The sequence below is a fragment of the Sitophilus oryzae genome, unplaced genomic scaffold, assembly GCF_002938485.1.
Source record: "Sitophilus oryzae breed Bouriz unplaced genomic scaffold, Soryzae_2.0 scaffold_1801_pilon_pilon, whole genome shotgun sequence".
In the NCBI taxonomy this organism is placed as follows: Eukaryota; Metazoa; Arthropoda; class Insecta; order Coleoptera; family Curculionidae; genus Sitophilus; species Sitophilus oryzae.
In genome coordinates, this window is record NW_022146504.1 from 335,906 (window position 1) to 352,914 (window position 17,009).

Consider the following 17,009-nt stretch of genomic DNA (forward strand, 5'->3'; position numbering starts at 1 on the left):
ATCCTTCGAGAAATGAACGAAGAGGGTGTCATCGAACCATCTAACAGCCCGTGGACATCGCCGGTAGTACTAGTAAAGAAGAAAGACGGTACCACCAGGTTCTGTGTTGATTATCGGCAGCTCAATAATGTTACCAAGAAGGATAGTTATCCTCTGCCGAGGATAGACGATACTCTAGACACGCTGGCGGGCTCAACGATATTCTCTACGTTAGATCTGAAGAGTGGATATTGGCAAGTCGACATGGCGCCGAAAGACAGAGAGAAGACAGCGTTCTCGGTGGGCTCCGGACTGTGGCAATTTACCGTCATGCCTTTTGGATTGTGCAACGCGCCAGCTACCTTTGAGAGACTAATGGAGTCTGTGTTAAAGGGACTATCCTGTACTACCTGTTTAGTGTACCTGGATGACATCATATTGGTTGGGAAATCCTTTGACGATCATCTGAAGAATTTGGAAGAAGTTTTCAAGCGATTAGGGAGCTCTGGTTTGAAACTTAGCCCCAAGAAATGTCATCTGTGTTAAGAAAAGGTACACTACTTGGGCCATGTAGTCTCCTCCCAAGGAGTTGCGGTAGATCCACAGAAGACCAAGGCAGTGGAAGAGTGGCCAATACCTAAAGATAAACATGAACTACGAAGCTTTTTGGGACTATGCACATACTATCGCCGCTATGTACAGGGTTTCGCCACCATCGCAAAACCATTGACCAGACTTACCGAAGGCGAGAGGCGTTTCTCGTGGGACTCAGATTCTGACGAGGCATTCCGAAAATTGAAGAAGGCCCTGACTAGTGCGCCCATACTTAACTACCCTCTTGGCAACGGAAACTTTATATTGGATACCGACGCTAGCAGTGTTGCGTTAGGCGCTGTTCTGTCTCAGATCCAGTATGGTCAAGAAAAAGTCATTGGTTATTTTAGTAAGACCTTGTCAAAACCGGAAAGGAACTACTGTGTAACCAGACGAGAATTACTAGCAGTAGTTCAAGCAGTGGAACACTTCTACAAGTATCTCTATGGAAGAAAGTTCTTGTTAAGAACAGACCATGCTGCTTTGAAATGGCTGTTGCAGTTTAGGAATCCTGAAGGGCAGGTAGCTAGATGGATTGAACGATTACAAGAATTTGACTTCGACACAGAACATCGAGCTGGGACAATCCATCGGAATGCCGACGCACTTTCCAGAAGACCTTGCGCTAAGGACTGTAAGCATTGTTCCCGAGCATAAGAGAAAGAAGTGAAACTCCTAAGAACAACTGTGGTTAATGATAGTTGGCAACCCGAAGATCTTGCAAATGACCAAACCAGTGACCCAGAATTAGGTTTAGTAATTAACTGGAAAAACGCAGGCCAAAGACCAACGTGGGAAGAAGTTTGCAGATATTCGGCGAACGTAAAGTCGTACTGGGCCCAGTGGAATTCCTTGGTAATAGATAACGGACTACTTCGCCGGGTGATCGAGAGACCGGAGGGACAAGAAAAGAGAAGGCAGATCGTCATTCCAAAGAAGAGGGTCCCAGAAGTCTTGAAGGAAGTTCACAATGGAACCAGCGGTGGACATCTGGGTGTTACCAAGACACTTGGCAAGCTGCGTGAACGGTTCTACTGGGTGAACTGCAAAGAAGATGTGAGGGCCTGGTGTAAGAAATGTGACATTTGCGCAGCCATCAATGGGCCACAGAAGCGTGGTAAAGCCCCTATGCGCCAGTACAATGTTGGCAGTCCCTTCGAACGAATAGCGATCGACGTGGCTGGTCCTTTACGGAGACGAACAATGGCAACAAATACATTGTGGTAGTAATGGATTACTTCAGCAAATGGGTCGAGGCCTACGCGTTGCCAAATCAAGAAGCGTCCACCGTTGCTGATGCCCTTGTTAAAGAAGGGATCTGCAGGGATTCAGATCAGGGAAGAAACTTTGAGTCCAATCTGTTCCAAGGCGTCTGTGAAGTCCTGAACATCCGCAAGACCAGGACGACTGCTCTACATCCACAATCCGATGGGATGGTTGAACGCATGAACAGAACTATCAACCGTTATCTGGCCAAAGTAGTCTCTGACCACCAAAGAGACTGGGACAAATTTCTTCACCTGTTCTTGTTGGCCTACCGTTCATCCGTCCAAGAATCTACAGGGCAAACTCCAGCCAGCATCGTTATGGGACGGGAAGTGCGCCTACCTTGTGATCTGAAATTTGGTTGCCGACCGGGAGAAGAAGTCGCCGGAGAAGATTATGTCCACACACTACGTCAAAGAATGGACGACATCCATCAGCGAGTCCGCCTAAATATTCAAAGTACTAGTGACCGAATGAAGGAACACTACGACATTCAAGCTGAGCATGGAGGATACCAACCAGGGAAGTTGGTGTGGCTATATAACCCGCACGAGCTACAATCCTCGTGGGAAGGGCCATACGATGTCATGGATAGGATTAATGACGTCGTATACCGTATCAGAAAATTGCCAAAAGGAAAACCGAGGGTAGTCCATTTCAACCGTTTGAGCCCCTACCAAGGCGAAATAGAAGATCGTGCTGGGACCGTGAGAACCTGCAGCTTTGATCCCCCTGATTCGGAGATGTCCTTTGACGATTTCATGGCCCGATACAACAGCAGTGAGAAGGCTCGCTATGGTGTAACCAAAGAAGATCAACGAGACCTCTTTTCCGTGCCTCTGGATTATTCGCTCGCTCATTGTGTGGCCCGAGATTTGCGGATGTCCAGAAGAATCGCTGCGATGTTCAATGAGAAGTTAGGGCGTGTCGGAGAACTACGCCGACAGGATCCAGAGGTTGGGAGCGTCTTGAGGCTAACCGACAATGAACATGGTCAAGCAAGGTACATTTTCTACCTAGTCACCAAGGAATGGTCCCCAAGTAAGCCGACTTATCTCAATCTATGGAAGACCCTGATTGAAATGAGAGAAGCCCTGCTAAACAACAACATTACACGATTAGCCATTCCGAAGCTGGCATGTGGACTCGATGGTTTGAGTTGGCGTACAATCCGGAACATGATTGAAGTCTTGTTCAGATTTACGGGAATCGAGATCCTTGTTTGCTGCTACAACCCAAAGCTGAGATCGGGAGAGAAAACTGTAGACTGATATTTCTACCAGACCTCGCAATGTACCAGGGGCCAGCTTTGCAAATACCTTCATTCACCGTGTACATCTCGGGACGAGCATGTACCTAAGAATGGGCAGTGTTGCGGACCGGTGTGGACTCGACCTAACCTAACTATATAGCCCGCCCTCGGATGACCTTAACATCGCATAGACACCGTAATGATTCATTCGAAGATTCGAGAAGGATCGAGTCCCACTGGAATGGAGTAGTACATACGAGAACATTCTAAACCTTCTCTATGCACCTTACGATCTATGGACTATTCTAGAGTTCTTTTAGCTGTAGGTATAAAAGCCGGCGGCTGTGGCCTAGAGAGGGCAGTTATAAATATACCAGTGCAGTTGACGCGCTAAAATTCAAAATAAATTCTTAGTTATAAATCGTTTGTAAATAGTTCTATAAGTCTTTTATCGTTATTGTTTTTGTTAATTAGTGTTAAATAAATAGTGTTTAAATAAATTGTGACTTTCTATCCACACGGAACCGACGAAAAACGTAACAATATATTTCTGAGCATCTGAAATGGAATTATAAGGATATCGTTAGGGTAATCAATTATTTTTAATAGATTTTGAGATATCGATTCATTTTGAATTCAGAGTTCTAATAGCGCGACCATTGTCGAATATCAACTCAATTCCACTTATTTTTACCAAAAATGCAAGTGTTTCTAACTTTCACTTAAAAATTTTCAAGCTATGGGGAAAATTACAACGACTCGTTAATAAATATACAAATAAAGTATCGCGAGACGTAATTAAATCGTAAAGCTCAACGCATGATGTACACCTTTCCCAAGAACTTTAGGTACTGATGTGGTACTGATTGGGTCGACTGGTAGACTACGACAAATCTGCTATATCCCCTTCCACGTCTCTTAGAATTTGCGTGGTGCGCAGTGCGCAGTTTCTCGTTTTATTTTGTGCGTTTGGCAACGTGTTTACTGTTCTCTCTTTGTTCAGTACATTATAAACGCATTGTACTCTTCTTACATATAAGGAAATCTTGACCCAAGAATAACCTTTGCCAGCCCTTAGTATGTGGGTACTTTTGGACAATGTCGGTTTAGCAGGTATGTGACATCGTAATAAAAAATAAAATATTCAAAAAATTAAGTTTTTTTACGGTTAGATTTCCCGAAGTTTTCAAATTCTGGAAAACCCGAGGAATAGCTCCTGTTTAGTTAGATTTACATATTTCGATTAATGTTAATTGCCCAATTATTTTTGCATGTGTAAAGTGGCTTTTTGTTTAATTAGTTCCTATGTGTTTTCACTGAAAATTTATTTTCACGAAAAATACCTTGTAACTGCGTTTTATGGAGTACTATCTTGAGTACTAACTAAATAAAAATATAGTAGGTACGTTATTTCATCTTATTTTTATTTCAGGATGTATTTGCTTTCTGACGTTTTGAGTAACTGTGTTGCCAAAAATATATCAGTTTGCAATGTAGAACGTGATATGGATAAAATAATACGCCATCTGCAATTATGTTTTGATAACATAAATCAGGACAATGACCGCCAAATTTATTCCAAGAGAATATTGCGAGTTTTACAGCAATTCAGCATTATTGGAATTATATCGGATGATGTACTTAAAAACGTAAGTAATATAAAATATTGATGTTATATTTATTATAGCAACAGATATTATCTTCATTTAATTTGAAAGAAGTTTTCAATCATTTATTCCAACAATGCCAAAACCTATTTACTTTATAATTTACACTATGTAAAATATAGTTCATATCAAATAATTGTACCCTAATTTAACCTAATTAAACCTAATTTAATATACAAAACCCTTACGAGCTTATAACAATTAAATTTATATATTATACAGGGTGGCGCACCTCATTCGCCTCGGTTGATTATACGAAAACGGAAAGATGTAGAAACAAAAATTTTTATGGGTATATGTAGAGAGGCAATGTGCATAGTTTAAAATTATTTTCAAATGTACAAGGTGTGTCAGAACTAAGATCCATACCAAAGTTATATTTTTCCTTACGGAACACCCGGTATTTTATTTCATTTTTGGATTCTTAGACATAAAATCTTAAGATCAAACGAACTTACCTTAAGTGATGTTCGATCTTGATTATATGTAGGCCTCGTCGAAATAAATAATAGTCTGTAGTACCTTCGGATTAGTCCGAACCGATCACTATTTTAAAGCTGAAAAAGCAAAAACCCCCGCCGCTCGTCCTGCCGCGCCGTACTGCTCCATATTCAGTCTGTTTTAAAGCTGTTGTTGCAACGGGAATAATTCAAAAATTAATTATAGGGTGGGTTAGGGACTTATTTATTTCGACGAGGCCTACATATAATCAAGATCGAACATCACTTAAGGTAAGTTCGTTTGATCTTAAGATTATATTCCGGCCTCGTCTCATAAATAATAGTCTGTAGATGTTTAAATACATACATGCAACAACTTATTACCTCATATTTTATATTTATAAAATATGAAAATGATTTCTCATATTACTCGTGACACAAAAGGTAATAACAGATAACTAACAAAGAAGATACATTCTGTAGTGACACTTAAATTTTGCCTACAACACATTAAAAGTAAATAGAATATTCAAGACTAGTTATACAGTGAGCCAATTGTGCATTGTCAATTAAAGTCTATTATATAATCACAAAAAATAAATTATTCTAATCTCTGCCCTGTCATTGGGTTTAGGTTAGGTTAGGTTGTTCGGGTTTGGGATCATGTTTGATCCCTCACTCGGAGGCCTTGGGCCCATTGCGATACCCCTGTATTTGTCATTGGGTTTAACCACCATGTATTTTTTGTTAATTAAACTTAAAGTTTGAATTCGATGAACTTTTGCTATTGCTGTTAGGGTTATTTAAGTTTGTTTGTTCAGATTATAGAGATATGTCGATATTAGATTAGATTCTTATATAATACGGAACATTACTAGGGTCCCAAGTCTTTTTGTGCCTTGGTTTTGGAGGGTTTAATCCAAATATACCTTTAATGAACCTTTTCATTCGAGAATCAGAAGACATGCCTGTCATTTGTGCCAGCGCAGAAGATATAAGTTAAGGGTACCATACGACACCCCATTCTTAGGCTGACTAGGATAGGTCCAAGACATTAGGTACCATAAGTACAAAAGGATCCAATTTATTTAGCATGCAAAATTGTTACCATAACTTTAGCCTTATTGAGTACTGCTGGAAGGTAGAACTGGATACTTAAGAGATATTTATTGTTCGGGAATTCCTTGTAATAGCGGCACCCCGACTCCCTGCTACCAGGAAAAAGTTTATCGACAATAGAATTTGGTTCAAAAATTAGAGGTTTTGACACTAAAAGTGACTTAAAAAGAAGAAAAAAACGTTATTGACAAGTCCAAAGGGGTATTACAAGGATTCTCTCTGCCTTTTCCCCAATACCTTTTTGTATAACTCTTAAAGCCCATCTTGTCTATATCTCCGGATCTCTCACCCAAGAAACAAATTTTACACACTTTTTGTTCAGACGACTTGCAAAAAGATCTATGTGTGAAAAACCAAATTATCTCGGTAATTTTTCTAAAAGCAAACACCGCACTGCAAGACTCCATTCGGTTTCTTTGTATTCTTCTAGATGCTCAGTCAACAAAAAATGTTGTCATTTGAGGCAATATATGAGTATATAAGAACATAAATGTTTCGTTCTTGCCACCAGCTCCACATTTTTCTTGCTAATTTGTTTAAAGTCTAGTACTTAACACTACCCATGATGTTAATCATGCACACAGCCGTTGTATTATCAATACAACATAGGACATTACAATTTAAACAGTTAAAAAAAAAACTACTTAGACCAAAACATAGAGCTAAAAGTTCTGGTTCATTTTTATGATAGACTTTCTCTACTTTCGACAAAAAACAAAAATAGTATGACCGTTAAATTAGGTCCCTAGCCAGTTATATTGTGATATTTGAATATTGAATTTTACTTGAACACCAAGCGAAATCCATGGATAAAGAGGGCAATATATACATATCTGCCTCATAATTACCTCTAGAATTTAGTAAGGCTAAAAAATGCTTCTTTTCGAACAACCTGGTGTGTGTAAAGCATACCTACTTAATAGCTGTAGCAGCTGAAATTAACGACCCAATGAACCGTGAAAAATCTCTTTTACAACTTGTCATATAAGAAAATCTTCCTAATAGTACTATTTTTATTTTAAACGCCTTTCCTTAATCAAAGAAATAATCATAGCTTGTGAATTATACAAAAAACCTAAATATTTATAAATTTGATTTTGTATGAGGTTACTTTTCTCAAATTACACTATAAAAAATAAATCGAAAATAATGTCTCTTTCACATTATTCTTACAAGCTTCCAGAAAATTTGCAAAAGAAGGATATCACTAAATAGGGCCACTAATAAGAAACCTCTTTTTCTAAGAAGAGCCGTAATAAATTTTAAACATCTTTTTAAAACCCTAAAAGACAAACAGTTCTCGCAAACTCATAGCGATTTGTTAATATAAAGCCTTATATATTTTTAGTGTGGGTCTTTAATTGGAACAAGGTAAAGTAGACCTCTTTTAGATCTTCTGGTGCCATAAAACAGTTTTATGTTGTTCAATTTTCTATTGATTCCTTTTAACAAATTCATTAAATCACTTAAGGTTAAGGATCAATCGTTCCATCTGGTCTTGGAATAATAAAGATATTGGAAAGAAACTGATCAGTTCTAAGCTTCGTCCAAGAAACGGTTTCATTTCCAAATAGAAGATAGAGACTGGAGTGGATCTTAAAGTCTTTAGTAACTTTATTTAAATTTATGAGGAGAAGCTATGTTCTTGACACTGACTCTGAATGATATCCTCTCAGATATAATTCACCTAGAAGTCTACCAATGTCACTTAATCTTTCGATGTGTGGCCAATTATTTCCCCCTCCTCCTTTTTGAATTATCTTTGTAATTAATAAGGCGATAGGTGATATTGCAGCACCTATTTGTCTGTTACTTATAGTATTCTCGGATAAGACCGCCCTAATTTCGGGATTTATTTTAGGAGGATATAGCCCCTGGCAGCGTTCAGGCGATAAATATTTTTGAGTTAGCTCTTTTCTAACTTCACCTGTCGAACCAGAACCTAATACTTTAGACCACGAAGTGGCTATTTCCTGCTGAACAGGTTCCGAAAATGACTTTGAATAAAAATTATATTTTTTTTTTTTTTTTAAATATAAAACTTGCTAGTATTTTGCTACCCTAAGCAAAACATATAATTATGTAAATTTGTGATATTTATAATCCTAGATAAATATCGTTACAGGATACTGTATAGACATATATTGTATTAATATTAGACCGCCCTAGGTATAATCTTTGTATAATGATTTTTTTATATATATATATATATATATATATATATATATATATATATATATATATATATATATATATATATATATATATATATATATATATATATATATATATATATATATATATATATATATATATATATTTTTTTTTTTTCTCACACTGTTAGTGGTAGTTCTAGTCCATGTCCGGGCTGTAACCAGCCAAGGGCACGACGAATATTGTCAATAAGGTGAGACAATTTTTCGAATAATTCCGACGGTACCAAGCACAACTGCTTTTTGCATCCACATTATGGTGTTGTTCGGGAGGTTTAGTTCTTTGATATGTTGGTTTGTCATTTTGTGTACAAGTCCATTGGCACTTATTATTAACGGTACTATAATCACCTTCCGCAGTTCCCAGATTGCTTTTATTTCCTGAGAAAGTGCAGCGTACTTGTTTATCTTATCTGCATAGGCTTTAGCCACGTTATAATCCTGCGGTACTGAGAAGTCGATTATGATGGCGGTTTTTTTCAGGTTTATTCCATATTACCATATCGGGTTTATTATGTTCTACTCCTATATCTGTTTCTACTGTAAAGTCCCAGTATATCTTGGTGGTGTTATTCTCTAATACAGCTTTTGGAACGTACATGTGGTGGGGGGTAAATGTGTCAAGGAGGCCCTTATTGGTGCATACCAATGGAGGCATACCAACTGGTGCACTACTTTTCCCATGTTATTATGTCTTTCTAGGTATCTGGTCCCGGCTATTTTACTGCATCCAGAAGACAAGTGCTGTACAGACTCCTCACTAATATTACACAAACGACATTTTGTGTTTTCAACTTGTTGTTTTAATATATACCGTGCATATGTTCGGGTTTTTACTACTTGGTCTTGAATGGATAGTATTGCGCCTTCGGTTCCTGGGAAGAGGTATCCAGCTGTTAGGTAGGTATTTGAGGCCTTGAAATCCACATCTTCTTGGTGCAAGGAGGCGTAAAATCTGCCATGCAGTTCTTTACTCTGCCAGCGCTGTTTCATCTGTCCAGCAAGATTTACAGCTTCCGGTTCTTGGCCGCTAGCCAGGTTGAGTGATGTATAGTTTTTATCTAAGACTCGTATGCTTTTATACACAGGTGCATTGTTTGTGAGTAAATATTTTCGTAATTTCTGTCTTTCTTCCTGGCTAGCAGACTCTAAACTGATTAGTCCTCGACCCCCTTCATCCCTAGGTAAGTACAACCTTTCTATGGCCGAGTTTGGGTGTAGTATGCCATGCTTTGTAAGTAGAGATCTAATTTTCCGGTCCAATCTTTCTAGATCCGTTTTTGACCACGTGAGTATGCCGGCGGTATATGTTAGCACCGGTACTGCCCAGATGTTGTATGCAGTAAACTTATTTTTGGCATCGAGTTGTGTTTTTAATATTTTATTTGTTCTTCGTACCAATTCCTTTTCGGCCTGCTCTTTATTGTCTTTCTGTTTCAGCTCGTAGGTTTGTTGTATGCCTAAATATTTGTATGAAGTCTCCGCTCCCAAATTTCGAATTTCGCTTCCGTCCGCTAGCGTGATGTCTGCGCTTTCAGTTAGCTTTCCCCTTTATATGGATAGTCGCACATTTATCGAGCCCAAACCTCATACAAATACCCTGGCTGAAACTTCTGACCAGCTCAAGCTGTCCCTCAAGCTGCTCTCGACTTTTTGCATACAACTTGAGGTCATCCATGTAAAATAGATGTGTAAGCTTCGTTCGGTCGTCAATCTTGTATCCGTATGCGCTTCGGTTTAGCATGTTACTCAACGGGTTTATAGCGAGACAAAACCACAAGGGACTCAAGCTGTCTCCCTGGAATATTCCTCTCTGGATGGGGATTTCTCTGGTCTTGTAAGAGTTGGTATTTCCTCTAACTAATAGCGTGGTGCGCCATGAACCCATTAGGTGCCGGAGTAGGTCGATGGTTTGCTCATTAATTTTATAGATTTTCAATATCTCCATCAGCCAGGAATGAGGAACCGAGTCAAATGCCTTCTGGTAATCAATCCAGGCAACAGAGAGGTTTCTTTGACGTTTTCTTGCCTGCATGGTGGCAATTTTGTCTATAATCAGCAGTTCCTTACACCCTCTGCCTTTATGCTTGCAAACATATTATTCTGTCAAGTTGTGATAATTATCACCCTAGATAAATATTCTCACAAGATACTGTATAGATATATCTTGTATTAACATTAGACCACTCTAAGTATAACGATTTTTTATATATAAGAATTACTAATATTTTGCTACCTTAAGCAAAACATATTATTCTGTCAAGTTGTGATATTTATCATCCTAGATAAATATTATGACAGGATACTGTATAGATATAGCTTGTAAACATTAGACCACCCTAGGTATAATGATTTTTTATATATATATTTGATAACGAAAATAAAATATTTCATGTATATAAATTACGTATGTGTATACCTTTAGGATAGTTTCGTATGTGTCTACATTTATATTGTTACTTCTTTTTTTGTTGTTATGCAAGCATATTTTGTATCGATCGTGTCAGGTGATGTTTTTGAAGATACTTGTTGATTCATCTATGTTTTTCGGCTAGTCGAGATTATTATTGTTTTTGTTTTTGATTTTCGACGTTTATTTTCTATAATATCCCTTATTTTAATATATTTTTATTATATATATATATATATATATATATATATATATATATATATATATATATATATATATATATATATATATATATATATATATATATATATATATATATATATATATATATATATAGATATAAGAGTTGCTATTTGCTACCCTAAGCAAAACATATAATTATGTAAAATTATGATATTTATCAACCTAGATAAAATATTGTGGCAGGATATATCATATATCTTGTATTAACTTTATACCACCCTAGGTATAATGATTTTTTATATATTTTTTTATATATAAGAATTGTTAATATTTTGCTACCTTAAGCAAAACATATTATTCTGTCAAGTTATGAAGGTGATATTTATCACCCTAGATAAATATTGTGACAGGATACTGTATAGATATAAATATTATTAAATATATATTGTATTAACATTATACCACCCTAGGTATAATGATTTTTTATATATATTTTTATACATAAGACAGCTAATATTTTGCTACCCTAAGCAAAACATCTTAGTCTGTCAAGTTGTGATATTTATCACCCTAGATAAATATTGTTACAGGATACTGTATAGATGTATATTGTATTAACATTAGACCACACTAGGTATAATGTCTATTCTTTTAAAGAAAATTTGTGTCTGCCACCCTAGGCAGAAAGAATACCCGTACAATCGTCTACTCTAGGCGAAACATAGTATTCTGTCAAATTGTGATAATTATCACCCTAGATAATTATTGTGAGGAATACTGTGTAGATAAATATTGTATTAACATTATACCACCCCAGGTATACTGATTTTTTGTTACCAATTTTTATCTTTATTTTTATTTAGTTATTTTTGTGAACAAGAATCTCTCTCATTATATATTAATTGTTATATCGTTATGAGTCGCAGACTTACTACGACTCCTCTCTCTATGTCTTTTTCTTGAAGGATTCGGCATTTCCACTGTTTTCCGCACTCCGAAAATCATCAAAACGTAACGTATCGGTCCGCACTAAAAAGAAGACTGAATATGGAGCAGTACGGCGCAGAAGTGTCTAGCCCTAGCAGCCAACTTTTAAGCTTGACCAATCAGGTTGGTTAGCGTGGTTATTTGAAGGGTGTTAATTCATTTGTGTTTGTCAAAAACTCTAACGTGATTGGTCGCGCTTAATAGTTGCCTGCTAGGGCTAGACACAAGTGTACGGCGCGGCAGGACGAGCGGCGGGGGTTTTTGCTTTTTCAGCTTTAAAATAGTGATCGGTTCGGACTAATCCGTAAGGTACTACAGACTATTATTTATGAGACGAGGCCGGAATATAATAAAGCATTTATTATAAAAGTTTAATATGTTTAAATGCTTTGGTTTGTCAACACTCTGTACATTACTTTTCAGAATTAATTTTTGTGCTGAATTTGAAGCCAGAAAAATAAACTTTACTAAAAAAATTATTGCTTTCTAAAATGTATACAGGGGTATCAATAATTGCTGGTCTATTTTAAATATTTATTTTACATAAAAACTTCGTTATTTCAAATACAACACTTTGTATTTTTTTAAATAAGTCGAAGCAGATTTAAATGCTCTTTTAAACTATATTAGGGTTTCCTATACCTTTGTATATGAATTTTTAAAGTAGCTCAACCTAAGACGTTTATGGATGTAAAGCACCAGATGGCGGGGCGTATTTCACAGTCTTTTACTACAGAAAAATATTTTTTGTTACTCTGAATTTTGAAGCGACCAATAAAAACAGAGAAAATAAAAATCGATAATTTTCGGACTGTGCCAATTGGTGACTAATCGACCATACTTTTTTGTCTATTAGATATGCTATAAAAGCTGGTAATTATACAATTCGACCATTGTAAATACCCGACAAATTTCGCAAAGCCGACGAGGCCGATGCTTTTCACTGATAAGAAAAAAAAATGTTTGTTTAGATAATTTTCGAGATATTTTTCTTTCAGAATGCACATTTTTAAAGTATTTTTATATTCTTTGTCCGCTTGATCTATTATACTGGTTGCACGTATCGAGGTTCTGTTTCTTTTAGTTTTAAAATGTTCTTATTTCTTTGTAGTTGTAGTGTAAAATTAGATTAATTTTATTTAGTTTAATTATAATGTTTAGTGTAGAATACCAGAAATAGTTTAGTAGTGTTTTTATAGTTTATTATTTTGCAGTTAAGTAGTAGGTGAAGGGATAATTTGGTTATTTTTTTCTTTTTGTTTGATTAATTAGTAAGTTTGATAATTTTTTCAGTGTAGAAGTGGTTGAAGTAGTGAAGAAGTAGTTGTGTAGTGTTTTTATAAGAGATTATATTAGTTTATTTTGTAGATGAGTAGTAGGTGAAGGTATTTGTGTATTTTTTCTTTTTGTTTTTCTTCTAATTGTAGTAATTTATTAAGTATTGTGATGATACACTATATCTTCCTTCAACTTCGTTGAAAAGTGCGTTATCATATAATTTTGATTTTCTGGTAGTAGAATATACGAAAAAATAATCTGATCAAATTCATTTTAAATTAAATTAATCGAGTTTTATTAATCAAATTAATCTAGTCAAATAATAATAATAGTTAGTTTCTAAATACTATACAGGGTGAGTTTTCTACGATGTTCTATGGGTATCTCGGAAACTACTGGAGATAGAGAGTCGGTTAAATGGGGAAAAAATTGCAGTTTTGTGGGGTCATAAATATGCGCCTTTCGGATTTTTCGGAGAAATTCAAGGCTTCCTAGATATTTCGAAAAAAACAAATTTTGGCTATTTTAAAACTTTGTCTCTAATTCCGGTAAATTCCATTATAATCTACCGTATGATCGAATAAAAACGGCGTCAACGATGGCTATGAAATGAAGATCGCTGTCATTTTATACCTATGTAAAATTATATGGGAAATATCATCGATCGTCATTTCATAGCAAAGATTCGATCATACGGTATTTTAGACAAAAAGTTTTCAGATAAAAGTTGTAGATAATAACATACCTAATGAGTTTGTGTTTTTTTCTGTTTTTTTTCTAAAGCCTGTCATTTTTGACATATGACACAAACATTATGTTTTTTTTAAATGGAAACCATAGTTGGCCATGACTTCATAAAAAGCGCCATTTTTTAAGCTTTTTAGCGATATAGGTATAATATGTTTTTTTCGACAAATTACAAGTTATAGCCAATTCTTTTCTTTCTTGGCCATTTCCAATTAGTTGTCATCAAAAATGTAAAAAGTTTCATGTTTTCAAAATAAATATCATAAAATTCGTAAAGCACTCAATTTAGAATAAAATAATCTAAGAATAAAATGATTCTTTTATAAACCTGCATTAAATCAAATTAAAATAGGTATGTAACTTTTTTTAAATATTAATTAACAGCAATTAGCATTATCATAAATAATAAATAATGTACCAACATATCGAAATAATAATTTCTTTGTTAATACGGTTTAGAATTCTTAAAATAACAGGCAAAAATAATCCACAATTTACAATAAAATAAAAGTTTCGTTGAAATTTCTTAATCAGCTGATCACTATTAAAGTTCGCAGAAACCCTGGGCTATATTATTACATTACTCTGAGGAAAATAACGAAAATAATCGATATTTTTGACTCCGCCCCGAAAAGTTTACGATTTGTCCTCCAGTTGGCAGCACATTTTGTCTAGTCGGTTGGGCAACTTTAAGAATATATAAACAAGGCCTATACCTATCCACTGCCGTTCTTTGAAAGATCAGCCTGGGGGCGGACTTTTGTTTACTTCATCAGCTGTACATACTTAGATATTGGCTGATATTGGGTTAGATTCCGTTTCATATTTTGTCGATTGATTTTTGGTTTTAACTCTATGATTTTTGGTATTATTTATTATTGTAGTGCAAAAAACTAATTATTTTGGTGTTTCAGTGACATAAACTACTACCAGATATATGGTCACTCTCGGTTTCGCATAAAAAATAGAAAAATTGAAAAATTACACGTTGTGTAAGTGATTTAACCTAAAAGTGCCCATACATTTTTTTACTCATCGTGATTTTTGTGTGTGTTTTTTAAGACTCTAACAATTCATCAATAAAGCTTAAGTGGAGTGTGTTTTTGGTGCTATGCCTCATCTTTGTTGTGTTCCTGGTGGAAAGGATAGTTATACTAGGCAGCCTAAAGTGTCCGGAAGAGCAAGAAAAAGTGGGTACGAGTTATAAATCAAGAGAATTCTATTGAAAATATCTTTAATAAATTTAAAAATAATATTCTCCCATGATGGTATTAATGAAAACTGGACAATTATGTTTATTTTATTCATATTGTGGAATCTCCACTCCAAGTGTTGTTGGTTCAGCTTCGATAGATTCAAACACGTAAGTAGGTATTATGATCTAGGGAAAAATAAAGAATATGTGTATTAAAGATCATGAAAAAGATTATTATTTTGAGTTCAAATTTTAAAAAAGATTTTTGTAAAGACAAGACTGATACAGTTTAAAAGAAGAATGTGTTTTTGTTTGATAATATATAATGTATGCCAAGTTGTCAAGCATAACATATATTTGTTCAGTAATTTTTAATGAATAGTGTTGATTATTTATAATACCAAATTAATATCAAATATTTAAGTGATGGCTGAATACAATATGAATAAAATAACAATAAAATTGGTATATTTGCATAATACAAAATTAAGTTTTAAGAATAAAGTTGTTACTAAAAATACTAAGAAATTCATATATTCTAAATTTTTTGATTTTCTTGGGATTTAGGTTCGGGAAAAACGCTGATTAAGTTTTCATTTGGTTTTTCATTATTTTTATTTGGTTTAAAAAAAACGTTTCGGCTAACATTATAGCCTTTATCAGTGTTGTGTCATATGAAAAAAATAGTGTCGAATATAATCCAAAAAATTACATATAAAATATTCACACCACACACATAATGTTTACTGCGTACTCCATAGTCAATGTAGATAATTTTAGTGTTAAGAATAATAATTTTAAAAAATATGTGGTCATCTTTTGATAAGTTTATATTAGTTTATTAATTGCAGTAAACATTATGAGGTATGAATTATATTGTATATGTAATTTTTTGGATTATATTCGACACTATTTTTCTCATATGACACAACACTGATGAAGGCTATAGTTAGCCTAAACGTTTTTTTAAACCATATAAAAATAATGAAAACCCAAATGAAAACTTAAATCACCGTTTTTCCCGAACCTAAAAATCCCAAGAAAATCAAATATTTTAGAATAATTTTACATATAAAATGCCAGCGATCTTCATTTCATAGCCATCGCTGACGCCTTTTTTTAGATAATATTGTATTATTTGTAAATATAATTTTTCGAATATTGATACTTGCAAAATATACATATAAATTTTGTGAATGCAAATAATAATACATCACTATTAGTAGATATTGAATGTTTTTTGTTAAATTAGATCGATTTTGAAACCCCAAAATTTAAAATATATTTACATTTTATCCATTATCTTATGTACCTATACATTATTTGTACATTGTAAAACATTTGCTGCATTTGTATGGTTCATAGTTTATTTGCCAAAGTATTTATTACTATAAATAGGTATATATGTTGTAGTTATTAACTGTATATTATGTATATTTCATGTAAACTATATCATTTTTAAAATACAAACCAAAAATCTGAGGAATAATTATGTTTTCCATGTATTCTACAACATATTTATTAATCCGTTATATCTAACTAGCATGACGTCATAAATTTCGCCCGTAGGCTGATCTTTTAATAGAAGGCACTGACCTATCTGGTTCAGATTTTGAATAAAAAGCGATTTTTCAATAAAATGGCAATCAAGATGGCTGGTGTCGCCATGGCAATTTGCT

At 34.7% G+C, this 17,009-nt stretch overlaps 2 protein-coding genes across 2 annotated transcripts in view; one reads left to right on the plus strand and one right to left on the minus strand.

Moving 5' to 3' along the window:
- LOC115883018 (sodium-coupled monocarboxylate transporter 1-like) overlaps positions 1-17,009 on the minus strand; it is a 107,379-nt gene that overhangs the window by 79,357 nt on the left and 11,013 nt on the right. The window lies entirely within an intron of this gene.
- LOC115883017 (U2 snRNP-associated SURP motif-containing protein-like) overlaps positions 1-17,009 on the plus strand; it is a 75,756-nt gene that overhangs the window by 49,009 nt on the left and 9,738 nt on the right. The window contains exon 9 of the mRNA XM_030901289.1: positions 4,524-4,740. Within this exon, the coding sequence (XP_030757149.1) occupies positions 4,524-4,740 (217 nt within the window). The remainder of the gene's footprint in view (positions 1-4,523; positions 4,741-17,009) is intronic.